The sequence below is a fragment of the Cnephaeus nilssonii genome (genome assembly GCF_951640355.1).
Source record: "Cnephaeus nilssonii genome assembly, chromosome: 17".
NCBI classification, from domain to species: domain Eukaryota; kingdom Metazoa; phylum Chordata; class Mammalia; order Chiroptera; family Vespertilionidae; genus Cnephaeus; species Cnephaeus nilssonii.
In genome coordinates, this window is record NC_137088.1 from 34,751,732 (window position 1) to 34,774,771 (window position 23,040).

At 42.2% G+C, this 23,040-nt stretch overlaps 1 protein-coding gene across 1 annotated transcript in view; it reads right to left on the bottom strand.

The window, feature by feature from the left end:
• Positions 1 to 18,961, bottom strand: part of MKRN2 (makorin ring finger protein 2) — a 44,171-nt gene extending 25,210 nt beyond the window's left edge. Inside the window, exon 1 of the mRNA XM_079794480.1 lies at positions 18,825 to 18,961. Within this exon, the coding sequence (XP_079650606.1) occupies positions 18,825 to 18,850 (26 nt within the window). The 5' untranslated portion in view covers positions 18,851 to 18,961. The remainder of the gene's footprint in view (positions 1 to 18,824) is intronic.
• Positions 18,962 to 23,040: the final 4,079 nt, after the last annotated feature.

Below are 23,040 nucleotides of genomic sequence, written 5' to 3' on the forward strand. Positions count from 1 at the left end.
AAAAACAAAAACAAAAAGCACATGGTACTGACATTAAAATAGACACATAGGTCAATGGAACACAATAGGGAGTCCAGAAATAAATCCATGTCTATACGGTCAATCAACCTTTGACAAAGGAGGCAAGTATATATAATGGGGTAAAGACAGTTTCTTCATAAATGTTGTAAAAACTGGACAGATACATGAAAAAAAAGAAACTAGACCACTTTCTTACACCACATACAAGAAAAAACTCAAAATGGATTAAAGACTTAAATGTAAGATCTGAAACCAGATCTTAGAGAGAACATAGGCAATAAACTCTTTGACACTGTTCTTAGCAATACAGAGGTGGGCAAAAGTAGGTTTACAGTTGTTTTTATGGAAAGTAATACAATAATAAATAATCCTATATAATAAACGGCGAATATGCAAATCGACCGGGTGGCAGAACAACTAGTCACTATGACGCACACTGGCCACCAAAGGGCAGACTCTCAATGCAGGAGTCTGCCCCCTGGTGGTCAGTGCACTCCCACAGGGGGAGTGCCGCTCAGCCAGAAGCAGCGCTCATGGTGAGCACATCGGTGGTGGCGGGAGCCTCACCTGCCTCTGCTGCAAAGGGGCTGTAAGAGGGGAGGGTCCCAGACTGAGAGAGGGTGTAGGCCGGGCTGAGGGACCCCCCAATGCACAAAATTTCATGCACCGGGCCTCTAGTACAATAATAAACTGTTTTGTGTACTCACAACTTCAAACTACTTTTGTCTGCCCAGGTGTTTTTTTTTTTCTGGGGAAATATCTCCTTGGGGAAGGGAAATAAAAGAAAAAACAAACAAAATGGGACTGTATCAAACGAAAAAGGTTTTGCACAGCAAAGAAAACCAACGAAAACAAACTACTGAATAGGAGAAGATATTTGCTAATGAGACATCCAATAAGGGGTTAATATCCACAATTTATAAAGAACTCATACAACTCAACACCAAAAAAACCCCAAACAATCCAATTAAAAAATGAGCAAAGGACCTTAATACATACTTCTCCAAACAGGACATACTTCTCCAATAGACATTTGAAAAGATGCTCAACATGGCTAACCATCAGGAAAATGCAAATTTAAAACATTAAAACTACAATTACGGATCGGAGAAAATAGTGGCAGAATAGACAGACGTGTTCCCAGTCTTATCCTGGAGCAGAAAGAAAGAACAGCTGAGGGGCGCACGGGCAGTGTTTGGTGGCAAGCTAAGGGACAGCTGAACCCCAGGAGAGGGTGGGGGACTGCTGGATGGGGTTCCCCTAACAGGGCAGCCCCCACGGCAGCCGGGTCCCTTCCTGGAGCTACTGGCTCGGACAGGGAAATCTCGCCATCTTGAAAGGGAAAGTGGATCTTGTCGGAGGCCTGAAAATCAACGACTGCAGCGACCGCTGAACAGCTGTGAGCCCCAGAGCACCGGTCCCAGGTGGCGCGAATGCTTGGACTCAAAGGAACTCTTCACTCCACCATGGAAAGGTCAGATTTCGCCGTGGAAAGGGTGAGGTCGCTAGTCCCCACGGGAGAGAGAAACGCGCGCACACTGCGGGAGCTGGAGGACCAGGGAGGTCTGTGCTTGGAGAAGCCCACAGCTGTTGGGGCCGGTGTGATCCGTGATTGTGGAAGGGGTGCTAACAGGGGAGATCTCTAAAGAGCAACCCGTTTTGATCTGTTGCGGAGGGACAGCCTGGGAGTTTCAGGGGTGTGCAGTCTGCTTGAACTTGCCCGCGGGCCTCCGCAAACCGGTATTGGGTGCCACAGAAAAAAAAAAGGCTAGAGAGGCCTTAGAGTCTTGGAAGTCAACCCAGAAACACTGCCACCCAGAGGCTGAATTACAAATTGATCCTAGCATAATCAAAATTAAGACACCGCCTGCTTAAAAATCAGGACTGGATTACAACACTGAGGAGCAGTGAAACGCAGGGAACTGCAATACTGTCCGGACTGGGAAACAGGCGTGCCAAACAGAACAATAGAGGAAGTGAATGACCTTCACTACTGCACATTTTATTTTATTTTTTTTAATTTCTATTTCTTTTATTTTCATTTTTTGCATCATTTACTTAAGAAACTATTTTTTCCTCTTTTCCTCACTTGATTTTACCTTTTTAATTATTACATTTTTATTTGCAATCAGCATTATTACTACTACTATTTTACCTTTTTATTTTATTTAGTATTGTTTTATTATTTTTTTTAAAGTGCCATTTTTATTTTCTCTTTATTTTACTTCTGGATTAGTGTTCTACAGTCTATTTTCATCTTTTCTTCACCATCGTTGTATTCTATCTCAACCCTATCTTTGTGCCATCACTCTCTACCTAACCTTTCCCCTTTTGGTGTCCTGTTTATCTTAACCCTTTCCTGCTCTAGATTTCCCCTATTATTTCTGTTTACCCCTGCTAAAATTTCACCCTACTTATATATGTAATTTCCAATCCCCTGCTCCAAGTCCATACACACCTCTCTCTTCACTGTTTTAACTATCAAAAAAAAAACCCCAAAAAACTGTTTTTCTCTGTCCTTTTGTTGTTGTTTGCTTGAATGTTGATTATATCAAGTTTTTATGCTTTTTTGTGAGATTGTTTTGCTTATTCTTTTTTTTGTTTGTTTTTGTTTGCTGTGTTTTTGTTTGTTTTTTACTTCTGTTTTCCCTTGCCTCGCTTGATATTAGTTGGTGTTGTAGGTTGTATTAATCTCCAGGTATTAGTTGCTGGCATTTGCTGTGATTAGTGGTTGTTCTATTGGAGTTTTCTCCCCATATATATAGTTTGTTCCTCTTTTCTCTCTTAGTCTCGTTCTAGTCTCCTTATTTTTTTTCCTCCTTTTCCCAATTTCATTTTGACACTCCTTTTATTTTTTCTTTCTTTCTTTCTTTTTACTCTTCTTTCTCTCCTATCCCCTAATTTGACTTTCTCTGGTGGTCACCTTTATTGGAGGTTATGAATATCGTGAATACATCGCTGTTCAGTGCCTTGTGTGTTGTACCTGGTTGTGTTGTATTTTGTGCCTTAAATCAACGCAGGAGAGAGAGAACTACATAACCAGACATCTGGAGAAGAGAGACCATGGGGAGACAAAGAAACAGCCCGCATAGGAAAGAAAAGCAGGCATCACCAGAAAAGGAAATAAATGAATTAGAGGCCAGCAACCTATCAGAGAAAGAATTCAGAGAAATGGTCATAAGGTGGCTGAAAAGAATGGAAGACAAATTCGACAATATGAGTAAGAACCAAGAGGAAATGAAGAAGAACCAAGAAGAAATGAAAAATGACACCGCTACTGTAAAGAACTCAATAGAAAGCATCAAGAGTAGACTAGAAGAAGCAGAGGATGGCATCAGTTAGCTAGAATACAAAATGCAAAAAAAATACCCAAGTAGAGCAGCTTCTAGAAAAAAAAATTAAAAAGCAAGAGGAGAGCCTAAGGCAGTGATGGGCAACCTTTTGAGCTTGGTGTGTCAAACTTCGCCAAAAAACTGAGCATAACTCGGGTAGTGTGTCACTTTGAGGAAAAAACTAACTCCAAGACTAGTCGCAAATGTTTCATCCTCAGGAGCAGCAAATGTTTCATCCTCGGCATGCGGCCACGTGTCATCAGAAATGGCTACGCGTGTCAGTACTGACACGCATGTCATAGGTTCGCCAACACTGGCCTAAGAGAACTTTGGGACAACACAAAACAACATCCGCGTAATAGGGGATCCAGAAGGAAAGGAAACTGAGCAAGGAATAGAAAACCTGTTTGAAGAAATAATGACAAAAAACTTTCCTGATATAGGGAAGAAAAACCCCACACAAATCCAAGAAGCCCACAGAGTCCCAAGCAAAATGAACCCCAAAAGACCGATGCCAAGGCACATTATAATTAAACTGGCAAACACCAACGACAAAGTAAGAATCTTAAAAGCGGCCAGAGAGAGACAGAAAGTTACATACAAAGGGACCCCCATCAGACTAGCAACTGATTTCTCAACAGAAACTCATCAGGCCAGAAGGGAATGGAATGAAATATACCAAGTCATGAAAAGGAAGAGTCTCAATCCAAAAATACTGTACCCAGCAAAGCTATCAATCAAAATTGATGGTGAAATCAGGAGCTTCACAGACAAAAAAGGACTTAGGGAATTTATCACCACCAAACCAGCAATGCAAGAAATGCTAAAGGGTCTGCTGTAAAAAAAAAAAGAAAGAAAGAAAGAAAGAAAAAGAAAAGAAATAGGAAGCGAAGAAGGAACACAGGGGTATAGAATAAAAATGGCGACAAATAAGTACCTATCAATAATAACTTTAAATGTAAATGTATTAAATGCCCCAATCAAAAGACATAAGGTAACAGACTGGATAAGAAAACAAGACCCATATATCTGCTGTCTACAAGAAACCCACCTCAGAAAAAAAGACGCACACAGACTGAGGGTGATGGGATGGAAAAAGGTTTTCCAGGCGAATAGAAATGAAAAAAAAAAAAAGCTGGGGTAGCAATCCTTATATCTGACAAATTAGATTTCAAAGTGAAGGACATAACAAGAGATAAGGAAGGCCACTTCATAACACTAAAGGGAGCAATCCAACAAGAAGAAATAACTCTGGTAAACATATATGCACCCAATACAGGAGCACCCAAATACATAAGAAAACTCCTGGAGGATATCAAGGGAGAGATTAACAGCAATACAATCATAGTAGGAGACTTTAATACCCCACTATCAACATTGGACAAATCCTCTAAACAAAAAAAAAATCAGCAAAGAAACATCAATCCTAAATGGCTCACTAGACCAGATGGAATTAATTGACATCTTCAGAACATTTCACCCCAAAGCCACAGAATATACATTCTTCTCAAGTGCACATGGGTCATTCTCAAAGATAGACCATATGTTGGGACATAGGCAAAGTCTCTCCAAATTCAAGAAGATAGAAATCATATCAAGCATGTTCTCAGATCACAGTGGCATAAAACTGGAAATCAACTACAATAAAAACAATCCAAAGAAATCAAACACATGGAGACTAAACAGCATGCTATTAAACAATGACTGGGTTACCAGAGAGATCAAGGAAGAAATAAAAAACATCATGGCAACAAATGACAATGAAAACACAACAATCCAAAATCTATGGGACACAGCGAAAGCAGTCTTGAGAGTGAAGTTCATAGCTCTACAAGCCTACTGCAAAAAAACAAGAAACAACGGTAATAAATTACCTAACCCTACAACTCAAAGAGTTAGAAAGAGAGCAACAAGAAAAGCCCAGTGTAAGCAGAAGGAAGGAAATAATAAAGATCAGAGCTGAGATAAACGACATAGAGACCAAAGAAACAATGTAAAAGATCAACAAAACCAAGAGCTGGTTCTTTGAAAGGATGAACAAGATTGATGAACCTCTAGCCAGGCTCACCAAGAAGCAAAGAGAGAAGACCCAAATAAACAAAATCAGAAATGAAAGAGGTGAAATAATAACAGACCCCGCTGAAATACAAAGGATTGTTTCAAAATACTACAAACAACTCTATTCCAACAAACTGGACAACCTGGAGGAAATGGAAATATTCCTAAAAAATATAACCTTCCAAAACTCAATCAGGGAGAATCTAAACAGCTCAATAGGCCAGTAACTATGGAAGAAATTGAAGCAGTCATCAAAAAACTTCCGGCAAACAAAAGCCCGGGGCCAGACGGCTTCACAGGAGAGTTTTACCAATCATTCAAGGAAGAACTAAAACCTATCCTCCTCAGACTATTCCAAAAAATTCAAGAGGAAGGAACACTTCCAAGCTCCTTCTATGAAGCCAGCATCACCCTAATACCAAAACCAGATAAAGACAACACAATGAAAGATAATTACAGGCCAATATCCCTCATAAACATAGATGCCAAAATCCTCAACAAAATTCTAGCAAATCGGCTCCAGCAGTACATCAGAAAGATCATACACCATGACCAAGTAGGATTTATCCCAGGAATGCAAGGATGGTACAATATCCGCAAATCAATAAACATGATATATCACATAAACAAACTGAGAGATAAAAATCACATAGTCATGCTGAAACCGGTTTGGCTCAGTGGATAGAGCGTCGGCCTGCAGACTGAAAGGTCCCAGGTTCGATTCCAGTCAAGGGCATGTACCTTGGTTGCGGGCACATCCCCAGTGGGGGGTGTGCGGGAGGCAGCTGGTTGATGTTTCTCTCTCATCGATGTTTCTAACTCTCTATCTCTCTCCCTTCCTCTCTGTAAAAAATCAATAAAATATATATATTTTTTAAAAATCAGTCATATCAATTGATGCAGAAAAAGCATTTGACAAAATCCAACTTTCTTGATAAAAACTCTCAACATGGTGGGAATAGAAGGATCATACCTCAATATAATAAAAGCTACATACGATAAACCCACAGCAAACATCATACTTAATGGGCAAAAACTAAAACCATTTCCCCTAAGAACAGGAACAAGACAGGGATGCCCACTCTCACCACTCCTGTTTGACATAGTACTGGAAGTATTAGCCATTGCAATTAGACAAGAAGAAATAAAAGGCATCCAAATTGGAAAAGAAGAAGTAAAACTGTCCTTATTTGCAGATGACATGATATGTACATAAAAAACCCGAAAGACTCCATCAAAAAACTAATAGACTTAATAAATGAATTCGGCAATGTAGCAGGATACAAAATTAATGTCAAGTAATCTATGGCAGCCGAAACTGGTTTGGCTCAGTGGATAGAGCGTCGGTCTGCGGACTGAAGGGTCCCGGGTTTGATTCCGGTCAGGGGCATGTGCCTTGGTTGCAGGCACATCCCCAGTGGGGGGTGTGCAGGAGGCAGCTGGTCGATGTTTCTCTCTCATCGATGTTTCTAACTCTCTATCCCTTTCCCTTCCTCTCTGTAAAAAATCAATAAAATATATATAAAAAAAAGAAATCTATGGCATTTATATACATCAATAGTGAACTTACAGAAAGAGAGACTAAAAAAGCAATCCCATTTACCATCGCATCAAAAAAATTAAGATATCTAGGAATAAACTTAAATAAGGAGGTAAAAGACCTATACGTGGAAAACTTCAGGACACTGAAAAAAGAGATAGAGGAAGACGTAAACAGATGAAAGAACATACCATGTTCATGGATGGTAGAATCAACATCATTAAAATGTCCATACTACCCAAAGCAATCTATAGATTCAATGCACTCCCCATTAAAATACCAACGGCATATTTCACAGACCTAGAAAGAACTCTCCAAAAATTCATCTGGAATAAAAAAAAGACCCCAAATAGCCACAGCAATCCTGAGAAAGAAGAATAAAGTAGGAGGGATCTCAATACCAGATTTCAAGCTGTATTACAAAGCCACTGTTCTCAAAACAGCCTGGTACTGGCACAAGAACAGACATATAGATCAATGGAACAAAATAGAGAATCCAGATATTGACCCAAACCACTATGCTCAATTAATATTTGATAAAGGAGGCATGAACATACAATGGAGTCAAGACAGTCTCTTCAATAAATGGTGTTGGGAAAATTGGACAGATACATGCAAAAAAATGAAACTAGATCACCAACTTACACCATACACAAAAATAAACTCAAAATGGATACAGGACTTAAACATAAGACGGGAAACCATAAAAATACTAGAGGAATCCACAGGCAGCAAAATCGCAGACATATGACGAAAGAACTTCTTCACTGATACTGCCCTTAGGGCAATGGAAGCTAAAGAGAAAATAAACAAATGGGACTACATCAAAATAAAAAGCTTTTTTACAGCAAAAGAAACTATCAACAAAACAACAAGAAATCCCACTGTATGGGAGAACGTATTTGTAAATGTTATCACTGATAAAGGTTTAATCTCCAACGTCTACAGGCAGCTTATACAACTTAATAATAGGAAGATAAATGATCCAATAAAAAAATGGGCAATGGAACTAAATAGAATCTTTTCAAAAGAAGACGGAAGGCCAAGAGACACATGAAAACATGCTCAAAGTCACTAATTATCCAAGAGATGCAAATCAAAACGACAATGCGGTACCATCTCACACCGGCCAGAATGGCTATCATCAACAAATCAACAAACGACAAGTGTTGGCGAGGATGCAGAGAAAAAGGAACCCTCGTGCACTGCTGGTGGGAATGCAGACTGGTGCAGCCACTGTGGAGAACAGTATGGAGTTTCCTCAAAAAATTGAAAATGGAACTCCCATTTGACCCAGTAATCCCACTCCTAGGAATATATCCTAAGAAACTGGAAACACCAATAAGAAAGGATATATGCACCCCTATGTTCATAGTAACACAATCTACAATAGCTAAGATTTGGAAACAGCCTAGGTGCCCGTCAGCAGATGACTGGATCAGAAAACTATGGTACATCTACACAATGGAATACTATGCTGCCATAAAAAAGAAGGAATTCTTACCATTCACAGCAACCTGGATGGAATTGGAGAACATTATGCTAAGTGAAATAAGCCAGTCAATGAAGGAAAATACCACATGATCTCACTCATTCATGGATAATAAAGAAAATTATAAACTGTTGAACAAAAAGATACAGAGACAGTAAAGCATCAAACAGACTGTCAAATTACAGCGGGAAGGTTAGGGAGAGGTGGGGGAGATAAGAGATCAACCGAAGGACTTGTATGCATACATATAAGCATAACCAATAGACACAAAACTCTGGGGGGTGAGGGCATGTTTGGGAGAGGGGTGGGGGGGGCAATGGTAAGATATGTACACATATAATACCTTAATAAAAAAATGAAAAAAACACACACTACAATTACATATCCCCTCAGACCTGTCAGAATGGCTATCATCAATAAATCATCAAACAACAAGTGGTGGTGAGGGTGAGGAGAAAAGGGAACCCTCCTGCACTGTTATGGGATTGCAAATTGGTGTAGCCATTATGGAAAATAGTATGGAGTTTCCTCAACAAATTAAAAATAGAACTACCACATGACCCAGCAATTCCACCTCTGGGTATTTATCTGAAGAAATCCAAACACCAACTTGAAAGACTTATGTACCTTTATGTTCACTACAGCATTATTTACCACTAGAGGCCCGGTGCACGAATTCATGCACCAGTGGGGTTCCTTGGCCTGGCCTGCAGGATCAGGCCAGGATCAGGCCAAAACCGGCTCTCTGACATTCCACAAGGGGTCCCGGATTACGAGAGGGCGCAGGCCAGGCTGAGAGACCCCACAGGTGCATGATCAGGGCCAGGGAGGGACGCAGGAGGTTAGCCAGCCGGAGAGGGACTGCAGGAGGGCTCCAGGGCATATCCAGCCTGTCTCACTCAGTCCCGATCAGCCGGACCCCAGCAGCAAGCTAATCAGAGCATCTGCCCCCTGGTGGTCAGTGCACGTCATAGTGACTGGTCTACTGTCTGCCCCCTGGTGGTCAGTGCATGTCATAGCGTGTGGTTGAGTGGCCTTAGCATATTCTACCTAATAAAATGGTAATATGTAAATTACCATCACTCCGCTACGCCCACGATTGGGCCAGTGAGAGGCGCAGGGGGCGGGACTCAGGGTGGCCGGGGTAGCGGATTGGGCCAGCGGGACGCTGAGCTCGCGTCGCCAGCGGCGGCACGAGCTCAGCGTCTGCGCCATGGCTGTGCTGCGGAACAGAAGGGGCCTCTGGGGCAGCGAGCTCACGTCCTGCCGCGGACCATCAAAAGTGGGGGAGCTGGGTGCCTGTCTGCTCCGGCACCAGCGGACAGGCACCCAGCTCCCCCACGATCGAAAGCAAAAGCGTGTAGGGGACCCTACACATGCATGATTCAATCATGCACTGGGCCTCTAGTCCTATATAATAAAAGGGTAATATGCAAATCGACCGAACAGCAGAATGACCGGCCGCTATGATGTGCACTGACCACCAGGGGGCAGATGCTCATTGCAGGAGCTGCCCCCTCGTGGTCAGTGAGCTCCCACAGGGGGAGCACTGCTCAGCCAGAAGCCAGGCAAGCGCAGCAGCAGTGGCAGGAGCCTCTCCTGCCTCCGAGGCAGTGCTAAGGAGCAGTGAGCCAAGCGGTAAGAAGCAGCGAGCAGGCGGGTGGGAAGGAGCAAGGGCTCCCGGACTGCAAGAGGGATGTCTGACTGCTCCCCTGTGGGAAGCAGGCTTAAACCAGCAGGCGGACATCCCCCAAGGGGTCCTGGACTGCGAGAGGGCACAGGCCGGGCTGAGGGACCGCCCCCGCCCCGAGTGCACGAATTTTTGTGCACTGGGCCTCTAGTCATTAGCATATTATCCTTTGATTGAACGGATGAACAGACACTTAGCATATTAGGCTTTTATTATATAGGATAGCCAAGATATGGGAGCAACCTAAGTGTCCATCAATAGGCGAATGAATAAAGAAGACTGGTACATATATATAATGGAATATTACACAGCTATAAAAAAAGAGAAATCTTGCCATTTGTGACAACTTAAGATGGACCTAGAGAGTATTATGCTAAGTGAAATAAGCCAGACAGAGAATGACAAATACCATATGATTTCATATATGGAGCATAAAAAATAAAATAAACGTCATGGATACAGAAAACAAACTGATGGTCGCCAGATGGAAGGGGTTAGGGGGATGATTAAAAAAATGAAGGGCCGAAACCGGTTTGGCTCAGTGGATAGAGCGCCAGCCTGCGGACTGAAGGGTCTCAGGTTCGATTCCGGTCAAGGGCATGTGCCTTGGTTGTGGGCACATCCCCCGTGGGAGGTGTGCGGGAGGCAGCTGATCGATGTCTCTCTCTCGTCGATGTTTCTAACTCTCTATCCCTCTCCCTTCCTCTCGGTAAAAAATCAATAAAATATATATTTTTTTAAAAATGAAGGGATTAAGAGTTATAAAAAAAGCAAGTATAGAAATAGTCACAGGGATGGTAAAGTACAGTGTAGGAAATATAGTCAATAATATTGTAATAACTATGTATGGTGTCAAATGGGTACTAATCAGGTGGATCACTCTGTAAGTTACGTAAATATCTAATCACTATGGTGTACCCCTGAAACTAATATAATATTGTACATTAACTGTAATTGAAACATTAAAAATTTTTAAAAAGAAACTTAGCAGGAGCTTTATTTAAAAAGGCTTATACCAAAGAGATCTTGTCATTCACAACTAGAAGCCTGGTGCACGAAATTTGTGCACGGCAGGGGGTTGTCCCTCAGCCCAGCCTGTACCCTCTCCAATCTGGGACTCCTGGTGGGATCGGGCCTAAACGGGCAGTCGGACATCCCTCTCACAATCCAGGACTGCTGACTCCCAACTGCCTGCCTCCCTGCCTTCCTGATTGCCCCTAACCACTCTGCTGCCAGCCTGGTTGATGCTTAACTGCTCCCCTGCCAGCCTGTTTGCCCCCAACTTCCCTCCTCTGCCAGCCTGGTCACCCCTAACTGCCTTCTCCTGCAGGGTTGATCACCTCCAACTGCCCTCCCTTGCAAGCCTGGTCCCTCTCAACTGCCCTCCCTTGCAGGCCGGGTGCCTCCTAACTGCCCTCTCCTGCTGGCCATCTTGTGGTGGCCATCTTGTGTCCACATGGGGGCAGGATCTTTGACCACATGGGGGCAGCTATATTGTGTGTTGCAGTGATGATCAATCTGTATATTACTCTTTTATTAGATAGGATAGAGGCCTGGTGCACGGGTGGGGGCCAGCTGGTTTGCCCTGAAGGGTGTCACAGATAAGGGTGGGGGTTCCCTTGGGGTGTGGGGCGGCCTGAGCAAGGGGCCTGTGGTGGTTTGCAGGCTGGCCACGCCCCCTGGCAACCCAAGCAGAGGCCCTGGTATCTGGAATTTATTTTCCTTCTACAATTGAAACTTTGTAGCCTGGAGCGGAGCCAAGCCTGCTGTTCCCTCCGGGGCGGCAGCCATTTCTGTGGCAGTTAATTCACCTTCTACAATTGAAACTTTGTTGCCTTAAGCGGGTGAGCCCAGCCAGGGTGTGCGGAAAGCTTTGCTTCCCCTGTTGCCGCCGGCAACCCTGGCCTGCTCTCTCAAGCTCCATTCTGCTGCCATTTGTTTGAATTTGTTTACCTTCTATAATTGAAACTTTGTAGCTTGAGTGGAGGCTTAGGCCTGCAACGGCTATGCAAAACTTGGCTTACTCTGTTACCTAGGAAACCTTGCTCTCTGTGGCTGTAGCCATCTTGGATTGGGATTAATTTGCATACTCGCCCTGATTGGCTGGTGGGTGTGACTTATGTAGCGGAGTGATGGTTAATTTGCATATTACCATTTTATTAGAGAGGATGCTGACTTGAAGTGTGCAGAAAAGAGTTAACAGAGCAGGTCTGAGCCTGCTATCCTTAGAAAGGCATGCTGGCCCCTGCCTAGAATCTGGAATGAGGCTGGTAAACAGTTCTCTACAGTGATATAAAATTTCCCTAAGTGATAAGACTGTTCACTGTGTCTTAACTGTATAATGTGGCTTATGCTGAACATCTGCTTTCCTTCTGGGAGTCTAGAATTTTGGTAGATGATAAATAGAGGGTGATTAGTTTGGACAATGAATCCCTAATGGGTTTCCCAGGACATGTTGCAGCATTTTTACTGCTGGGGGAAAAATATGCTATGTGACCTGTCATGGAAGAGAGTGAAGGTAGGAAGTCTGCACATGGGTTCCTACAGATGCTGTCTGTGTCTTTACCCCTTGTGATCCAGCTGTGACTCCTTACTACATCACTGTAATAAGTCTTAGCCCTGAGTACAACTATATGCTGAATATTGTGGGTCTTTCTAGCCTACCTCCAGAAGTACGGGTTGTCTTGAAAATCCTGGACACACAAGTGTATTACACTTCTAAATAGTTTGATAATTCTTTCTGAAAAAAAAATGCTATTCAAAATCAAGACTGAAATACTATTTCAAGATCTTTGAAGGTATAAAAGTTAAAAAAAAAAATCAGTGCCAAGAGCCACATCTGAATGACAAAGAATTATCAGTATTAGTAAGCTCAAATAATGGAAGAGATCAGGCTCAAAGTGGCTATACAAACAGATGCACAAAAGTGAGATCTAACAAATACTTCATTAATGGTTTCTTTTGGAGAAACTAGACAAGAATATTTCCTGAAAACAAACAAACAAAAAACAGGGTAGGAGATGGCCAGAAGTCCTCTACCAGATACTGTTAACCAGGCATGTAAGAGAAAAGATTTTTTACATGGGTCATACAAGGATGCCTTTTATAATTCTACAACCACATCCCATCCTATATAATAAGAGGGTAATATACAAATTGACCCTAACAGCAGAACCATGGGGGAAGACTGGTCGTTATGATGCGCACTGACCACCAGGGGGCAGACCTCAATGCAGGAGCTGCCCCCTGGTGGTCAGTGCACTTCCACAGGGGAGCGTTGTTCAGCCAGAAGCCGGCTCATGGCTGGCCAGTGCAGCAGCACTAAGGATGTCTGGTTAACGGCTTAGGGGAGCGGGCCTAAGCCGTCAGTCGGACATCCCCCGAGGGCTCCTGAACTGTGAGAGGGCGCAGGCTGGGATGAGGGAACCACCCCCTCCCCGAGTGCATGTATTTCGTGCACTGGGCCTGTAGTAAGTCATATTCAGAAAATCTGCCTTCCAAATTGCATTCACTAATTATCTTTGCCATTAAGAAAACAAATATTTAACCACCAACCAGAGCTTTTAGTTAGTTTTGCCACTTATAAGCTGGTGACTCTGCGCAGCCATTTCACTTCGCTAAGTGAACGAGCTCAAATTTAAAGAGATTCAAAAATAACTTCTAGACCAACATCACTACCTTCAAGAAAGGTGAGTGTTATGCAAGCCCAGTCTTATTTTTGTAGCATGTCTCCATTTCCACTCCCCAGTGACAAACACAAACTACCTTGAATACATCCTGCCTGACCTCTGGGGCATCCTTGTCAACCACTTATAGCCATTCCTCCCATTTGTTGTATTCAACTTAATCCAGGACTCTCATACCTTGTAGTGAATTTCCAATTGTCCACCCTTCCTGATGGCCAAACCATCTATCCCTTATACCTTCTTAGACATGAATTGGGGCAGATAATGTGTGTCTGTGTGTGTGTGTGGGGGGGGGGGGGACGAGTAGTACAAGGGCTGGGAAGTACATAGCTGGAGACTTAAAAAAACGTAGGGAGATTCTTTCTGGGGAACACTCCAAAGGGGTCTGCTATTGTGGGTGACTTCAAGACTGTTTCAGCCGAAACTGGTTTGGCTCAGTGGATAGAGCGTCGGCCTGCGGACTGAAGGGTCCCAGGTTCGATTCCGGTCAAGGGCATGTACCTTGGTTGCGGGCACATCCCCAGTAGGGGGTGTGCAAGAGGCAGCTGATCGATGTTTCTCTCTCATCGATGTTTCTAACTCTCTATCTCTCTCTCTCTTCCTCTCTGTAAAAACTCAATAAAATATAAAAAAAAAAGACTGTTTCAGACAGTATGGCTATTACTGGTATATGTTGCAAAGTATATCAGCTCACTCTTAGCCACAAAACCACCAATAATTCTAACTGTTGCTGAGGACTGAAAAAACAGAATCAATCTGGTTTCTTGAAGGCCTTTCAATGGTGCCTGTCTGTTGCCTGTCTGTAGCAGAACACTTTTGCAAATCATCTCCAAGTATATGGGTAATTTATATTCTCTGTCACCTTCCTTTATATTTTCCTACACATTTTTCCAGGCTTAAAATTTCTGGCTCTCCTACTTGTAACAACAGATCTGTCAAGGAGAAAAGAAGCTAGCTAATGCTAGGCATGGTAATAGGCTTGAAATAAATGTACTGGAAGTGGGGATGAAATACAGTGTAGTGGTTAAGTGAAGACTCTGAAGTCAGACAGCTTGCTATGTGACCTAAAGCAAATTATTTAAATCTCCAAGCCTCAATTTACCCATCTGCAATCTATATATATAAAAAGCTAAGTGACCTTCCGACTGGCCGGTACATGATGCGCACTGACCACCAGGGGGCAGACGCTCAACGCAGGAGCTGCCAAGCTGCCGAGCTGCAGTGACACAGCGGTGGTTCTCAGGTGACACACCCCGGAACCAGAGAGGAAAGAGCCTGATTCCTCGCTGGGCCGCACGATTCCACCTTTGGCCGTGGGTTACATTGTTTTTATATCATGTTTTTGTTGTTTTTATATCGTGCCTTTGTTGTTGTTATATCATGTTATTGTTTATTTATTAATCAATTTATATATTATTTTCATATATATTTACTAATTTTCTTTCATCTCTGACACTTCTATTATAGAGAAAGGGCGAACAGCAATATTATAATATTTCTTCTAATTTCCTTTCAATGTGCACAAATCCAAGCACTGGGCTACCAGTATGATTATAATAATTGTACTTCATAGACTGCTGTTACAGACTACTGTGAGATTTAGCTGAGACAATGCATGTGATTGCTTATCCTAACACATCATAAATGCTCCAAGATAGTTTGTTGTTATTATTTAGTATTTTAACCAACTCTGCTGGTTAGGCATTACTATTCCCATTTTACAGATGAGGAAACTGTGGCACAGGTGGTATCAGGATCAGAATCCAGAACTACCCCAACTCTGGAGCTCACATTCTTCCTACCACTTACTGGTCATGTTTTGTGACTTTCAAAGAATGAAAAACTCTTAGTTTTGACTCTCTCAGGAAACTGAAATTTCTAGATTGTTTAATAGTATTAAGACAGAGGAACCTGAGGAAGACAAAAAAATTGGTTACCAACCTATAATAAAGGCCTGCAACAGTACTTTGAAGACAAGATTGGAAGACATAGGAGATGGTTAGGAAGGAGAGTTGAATAACAAAACGGTATGAGCTGCCATTCCAGACAATAAACATTTAGAGAGTCTTTGTCATTAAATTTGGGAATCCTAGGACTTCATATCCATCTCTTGGAGAGATATAATACCTACTAGAATGGAAGCAAACTTAACCCTTTGTCCTGCTGCCATTCAGAGTAAGCATGTACATCACATTCCAGTCAGGAAAACAAGCCACAAAAAATACTTTGCACCCTAAGACAAACCCAAGAAACCTGTTCTAAGTCTGTCCTCCAAATAAATCATACCTTGAACATTTCCTGTAAGTTACTAATGTCTAGAGATAAGACTTTAGTGTTCAGGTAGCTTAGTTGGTTAGAGCGTCATCCTGATACACCAAGGTTGTGGGTTTGATCCCCAATCAGGGCACACACAGGAATCAACCAATTAATGCATAAATAAGTGGAACAACAAATTGATGTTTCTCTCTCAACTAAAAAATAAAAATAAAAAGGACTTTAGTGAATAAGATAATAAAGCGAGAAAGGCTTTTCCACCATGAACACACTAATGTAAACTTGGAACTCTTGGTAATACTGCAGGTTTTTTTTCCATTTAAATATATGTTCAGTCTTTATGAGGGCTGATTCCTTCACCCCCTTTGGCAAGTGAACTTTCTGTAGGTTTTTGCCTATGTTTTCCTTTCATATGAACATATTAAAAGCTTTGAAAAGTCCTGCAGGAAAGAAACTTTCATTTAGCATTTCTAAAACTTACTTGGAGGCCATATAGTCTGCAAGAACATGGACTCTGATGCCACAGCTCTGCCACTTGGAAGCTGAATGACACTGGGTAATCATTTCAATGTTGAGGCTCAGATTCACAATCTATGGAATAGTCCTGGTTGCTGGACTATAAGCAATACGGCTGGTAGAGCACTCAGCATGTTGTAAGCCCCACCCAACAGAATCGGACTGTATTTAAACAGAAGTGATCCCTTCCCAACATTCCAACTCACTCTTAGTTTACATGCAACATCCTGCAGGATGCCCCTGTTTGGCAAACAAAGCCTAAAGCTTTCAGGTCAGGCCATCTCCTGGTACAGAAAATAACTAAGATGATGCTGATTTAAGCTCTTATTCCTGCAATTAGATGTGAAGTTTGGGGCAAGTCTCAAGTCTTTCTGAGCATAAGATTTCGGTATCCGTAAAATTAGATACTACCCAGAGTCGAGATTCGATTATAAAACATTGTATAAATGTGCACTTGTTTGTGAACCCATTTAGAAGCAGTAGCCAGAATCTGCTTTAGTCCACCATGACTAAGAAATTGCTCCAACAGGGATGTAAAAATATAAACAGTCACATTAAACTAGAGCTGGAGCTGCCAGCCCACAGGGACGGCCATGCAAGTCTTATGCCTCAAGCCTTTGTAATGTTAAAACACGGCAAACTAACCTTTACTGGGCCTAACGCAACACGTGCCCCAAAAAACCCTTTGCAAGGAAAACAAGAAAGCAGATGTGCCTAAGGACTTAACATTAAAAACACGAGTTAGAATTAGCATCACAATGTTAGCTTACCTGCATCAACAGAAATGCCTTCCTTCCATAGATGTAATTGTTCCCCTTCACTTTCTCCTAAATACCCCTTTACTTTGTTTCCTAACTAAAACACTGCGTGGGTTTCTGCCGCAATCAGTGATTCCCCGAAGAGACATTCTTCTTTTTTTGAAATCTCAAATAAATGTGTATTGCCGCTCACTCTGAAAAGGCCTTTTAATTTTAAGTTCACTGGGGAAACTTTATACAAATAAAAATAAACACGTCTTCACAAAAGACTTTCTAGTACAAATAACCTAGCACAAGTCTTTCCTAGAGACACTAAGTGCAAATCTCTGACCACTGCTTAACATAAATCAGCTGGGCCTTGGTTAAATTGAACAGTTAATTATACACTAATGCTAAAAGGGAAATGTTTTCAGTCACTTCTCAATTATTCATACTAAAGAAGAGAAATATCAATATAAATGATACTTAAATGAACAGTTTATTACGTAATCAAACTAGCATTCTTTTTTTAGCAATGTTTCCCAAACAGGTTTAATTGAAAACAGTTATTAAAGTAAAATTTGTACTTTCCAAGTACCAGTTCAGCAGGAGAAGGATCCCAATACTGGTAACGAACGCACAAGCTTACCAAGAAATCACGGCGTTACACAACCAAACTATTCCTATTTCATCCGGTTCCGAATTTTCTACAACCATTCACCCATTACCGTTGTTATTTCTCCACGTAAATGGGTTGTCTCAGTATGAGTATCACTTAACCTCTTTCAGTCTGCTTCCTGCACTGTAAAATGGAATTAATCTTTTCCTAATATTGTTATTGTGAAGTCTAAAGACAATGAATATCAAGGACTTGGAAATATGAGGAGCACTTCAACTTTCAAAAAAACTACCTACTGTTATTTCTGCGAACAACAGTGCTCACTTGCTTATTTTCTGTAAGTTTCGGTCGGAGTTCTTCGAATGCTCAGAAAACCAAGGCCGCTTTCGGGCCTCAGCTTCTTCGAGGCCCTCATCACCGCTTAACCACCCACTCCTGTGTCGCATCCCCTTTTGTCAGCGACCTTTTCGCGTACCCGTCCTCGAACCCAAACCTCCTTTTCCTGCTCGGCGGGAAGTCCCAAGGGCCCTCCTCCCAGGCCCCGGCACCCCGCACGCCCCTGGCTCGCACGTCCTTCCAGCCCACAGGGGCCACGCTGCCAACGCCAGCTCGGCCCCGGCGCTGGCCTCCTCCCGGGGCTCGGTCACGAAACACGGCCACACACCGCCGGGTCCCCGGCTCGGGCCCAGCGCTAGCTCCACCTAGAAACGCCGGACGGTGAGCTGAGCCACTTCCCACGAATCCGCTCCAGCCTCAGTTTCCCCGGCGGCTGCACGAGCGCGCACTCGTCGCCCAGGACCCGGGGGAGACGCCCCAAACGGCCCGGCGCTCCGGGACCCCCGCAGAGCCGCAAACTAACCTGCAAGTGACCTGTTTGGTGCTCATGGTGGTCGGGGTAGAGGGCCGTGGTCGTTCTACCGCCTCTTAGTCTGGCCGCCGCCGTCGCTGCCTCGGCCCTGCCACTCCCGCGCGGCCGCGTCACGACGGCGCACGCCGCCCCCCCTCCCCGTGTGCACCTTTGTAGTGCCGGCCGGAAACCTCGCCGCCGTCACAATTGGTTCCGCCCCGGGGTGGAGGCGGAGCCGGTCCTCAGTCCCTGCATTCCTCGTCCCGCCATTTCCAAGCCTCCTGGGCGGGTCCTAGCGAGCACCCTCGTCCTGCCACTCTGGTACCGTGTCCCGTTAGTGCCTACGGGTCTGCCCCATCGCCGAGAGCATTCCTTAGCGACTTCTCGCGTCCCTAGAATCACCTCACCTCTCTGGAGGCTAAGCTCCCGCCTCTCCTCTGCGCATCTTAATCCCAAACACCCCGACCTATATGTAAATCTGTACTCCGGAACCCCTTTCTCAGGCCCTGTCTCAGCTGTTACCGCCAGACCTCGCCTCCCAAGTAAGGAATCCCTTAGACCTCTCCCAATTGCTCTTTTACAAAATCTCTACTCCCCAAAGTTTAGTCATTTTCTTTCCAGGCATTCCTCTGCTATTTGTCTTCCATTTCCTATGGTGGAAACCCAGAAAGATAATTCTTTTTTTAAAATATATATATATTTCATTGATTTTTTTACAGAGAGGAAGGGAGAGGGGTAGAGAGTTAGAAACATCGATCAGCTGCCTCCTGCACACTCCCTACTGGGAATGTGCCCGCAACCAAGGTACATGCCCTTGACCAGAATCGAACCTGGGACCCTTGAGTCTGCAGGCTGATGCTCTATCCACTGAGCCAAACCGGCTAGGGCCCAGAAAGATAATTCTTGACACGTTCCTCTGGTTCTCTATATCCTGCAAATCCTGCACCTACATTTGAGAGCAGATCCTGCCCTCCAATGAATCCTCTTGTCTCCATTTCTGCTTTTATGGTTCTAGTCTGAGCAACCCTCACTCCTTGCCTGGGCCCATGCAATGGCCTCTTCACTGCTCTTCTGGCTTCTGCTCCTGCCCCCTGCTAGTCTGTTGTTACACAAAACCTATTTTGTTAAAAGTAAATCGGATCATGTCATTAAACTATTTTAAACATTTCAATGATTTCCTATTGCCTTTAAAAAAATTCTTAAAATTTTTTTTAAACACTGAAATATAACAGACAAAACACATATGCTCCCATGAATTTTACATATGTATACACTGATGAAACCACCACCCAGATAAAAGAACATTATCAATACCCCAGAGGGCTCCCTTACGCCCCTTTCCAATCAATAGCTCCCAAAGATAAGTGTAATTCTCACCTCTATCATCACAAATTAGATTGTTCTTGACCTTGATATAAATGAAATAATTCAGTATGTACTCTTTGTCTTCTTTCGACCAACATTATACCTGTGAGACCTATGTGTGTTGTAAGAACAACATATAGCCGTCAGTGTTGATGTATACATACTATGAGAACAACATATAAATGTATGTAGTTCTTTTACTTTGCTTTTGTAAAAATATTGTCTTCCAATGAATGAGCAGAGTATATACTTCCAATTAGAACTTTTGAAATTTCAGAAATTTAGGAACTACATTGGGAAATTTGTCGTTTTCAGTGTACAGGTCTCTGACAACTTTTATTAGATGCATTCCTAGGTATCTAAATGGGTTTTTGGATGCTATTTTAAATGATATTTTACAAAATGTCCTAATTGTTGTTGCTTGTTCCATGCTATATTTATGTATTAATTCTAATGGTTTGTTTGTTGATTGTTTTGGATTTTCTACACACACAATCATGCCATCAGCAAATAATGAGTTTTACTTCATTTTCAATATTTATATATTTTCTTTTTTTAATTTTTATTTATTGATCTGAGAGAGAGAGAGAGAGAGAGAGAGAGAGAGAGAGAGAGAGAAATCTATTTGTTGTTCCACTTATTTATGTATCCATTGGCTGATTCTTGTGTGCCCTGATCAGGATTGAACCCACAACCCTGGTGTATCAGGACAACCAACTGAGCTATCCTTTATTTCTTTTTCTTGGCTTACTGCTGAGAACTCTCAGTGTAACCTTAAATAAAAGTGGTAACAGCGGACAACCTGGTCGTGTTCCTGAATTCAGGGAAATTATTTAGTATTTCACCATTAATTAAAATGTTAGCTCTAGGGTTTTTGAAGCTATCCATTATCAAATTAAAGAAGTTTCTTTTTCTTTCAAGTTTTCTTAGAGTTTTAAAAAATATATATTTTATTGATTTTTACAGAGAGGAAGGGAGAGGGATAGAGAGTTAGAAACATCAATGAGAGAGAAACATTGATCAGCTGCCTCCTGCATGCCCCTACTGGGGATGTGCCCGCAACCAAGGTACATGCCCTTGACTGGAATTGAACCTGGGATCCTTCAGTCCGAAGGCCGACGCTCTACCCACTGAGCCAAACCGGTTAGGGCTTCTTAGAGTTTTTATCATGAACATGTCTTTTTAAAAAAATCAAATCCTTTCCCATCTATCAAGAAAGCCATATTGTTTTATTCTTTATTCTGTTATATTATTCTTTCTATAATTCATTAGATCCTATTTGTTAATATTGTGTTTAGGATTTCTTTATCCTTGTTCATGAGAGATAGTGGTCTGTAGTGTTCCTTCCTCAGAATGTCCATGTCAAGTTTTAGTATCTGAGATATGCATGAGTTTGGAAGTCTCCCTTCTTTTCAATTCTCTGAAAATGTCTATGTAATGTAGCTATTACTTTCTTCTTAAATGTTCAGAATAATTTACCATGGGAGCCATCTCATCCTGCAGTTTACTTTAGCTTTGTTCATTTTCTGTATTGTATGTATGATTTTTACTTCAGACTTCTGCTCTAATCTTTATTATCTTTCTTTTTTCTATATTTTTAAGTTCAAATTGTTGTTTTCTAGCTTCTTCTTTTTTAAGTATTTAAAGCTATAATTTTCCCTCTAAGCCCCTTTTAGTTGTATTTCACAAGTTTTAATGTCATTACGATTAGATTTGAAATATTTTCTAATTTCCATTGTTATTTATTCTTTGACCCATACATTATTTAGCAGTATGCTGCTTAATTTCTAAGCTACTGGGAATTTTCTAGTTAGCCTTTTCTTATTGATTTTTTTATTTCTAGTGTAATCCCACTGTGGAATTGTCTATTATCCTTTTAGTTTGGTTAACATTTGGTATATATTTTTTGAAGTATGTTTTTAGGTTCAAATAAATTTAAGATCGCTCTTCTGTTTTTCCAACACATTATGACTAATAAATTTCCCTCTTTGTGCTAGTTGCCATGTGATTCAGGACAGTGTTATATCAGTGAAAGAATCTATTCACCTCCTGTTGTGCACTATGTAAAGACGTATACAAAAGATGTTTCTGAGAATGCTAGTTGTTCATTGCATCAGGATACTGTTTTCAGTGAAGGAATGTGTTGACTCCAGACAGAATGGTGCATGTAATACACTATATAAAAGATGTTTCTGAGAGTGCTAGTTCAAAAAAGAAAATATCTCAAAATTCTTCTTCTTGTACTTTGTCTGATATTAATAAATTATATCAGCTTTCTTTCACTGAGCCACACTGGCTGGGCTAGTTGGTTGATTTTAAAATGCAGTCTGAGAACCTCTCACACCCTCTCCCAGTCAGTAACTACTACCCTAGGGTAACCACTATCTTTATTTTTACTGTGCTGGTAATTTTTTATGAGCAAGATTACTTCTACAATATAAAGCATCAAAAGAGAGTAACCTCAAAGTAAGGTTACTTATTCAAAACCAAAACGATATAAACTTTACTAGAAACACAAAAGTAAGTGTAGATGCCTAATTCCAAGAGGCGCCTAGAAGTATGACTAATTCAAGGACCGTGCTCTGGGGGAAACATGAGCCCGGCGCGGCAGGGCCAGGGAACGCTGCAGGAGGCGGAGGAGGTTTTCACAGAAACCGAGGGCTTTACAGCATGAGTAGGAGCTGGCTGCCAACAGATGCAGAAGGTATAAAGGCTAGAAGAACAGTCTTGTAAGCAAGCACAAACGAAAAGGAAAATGAAAGCTCTTTAGGACACTCGTTTTAGGGGCGGCCTGGTTACTGTCCTGGTTAATGCCACCCGGTTTGGCTTCCGAGGCCGTCAATCAGAATGACGTCATTGATGA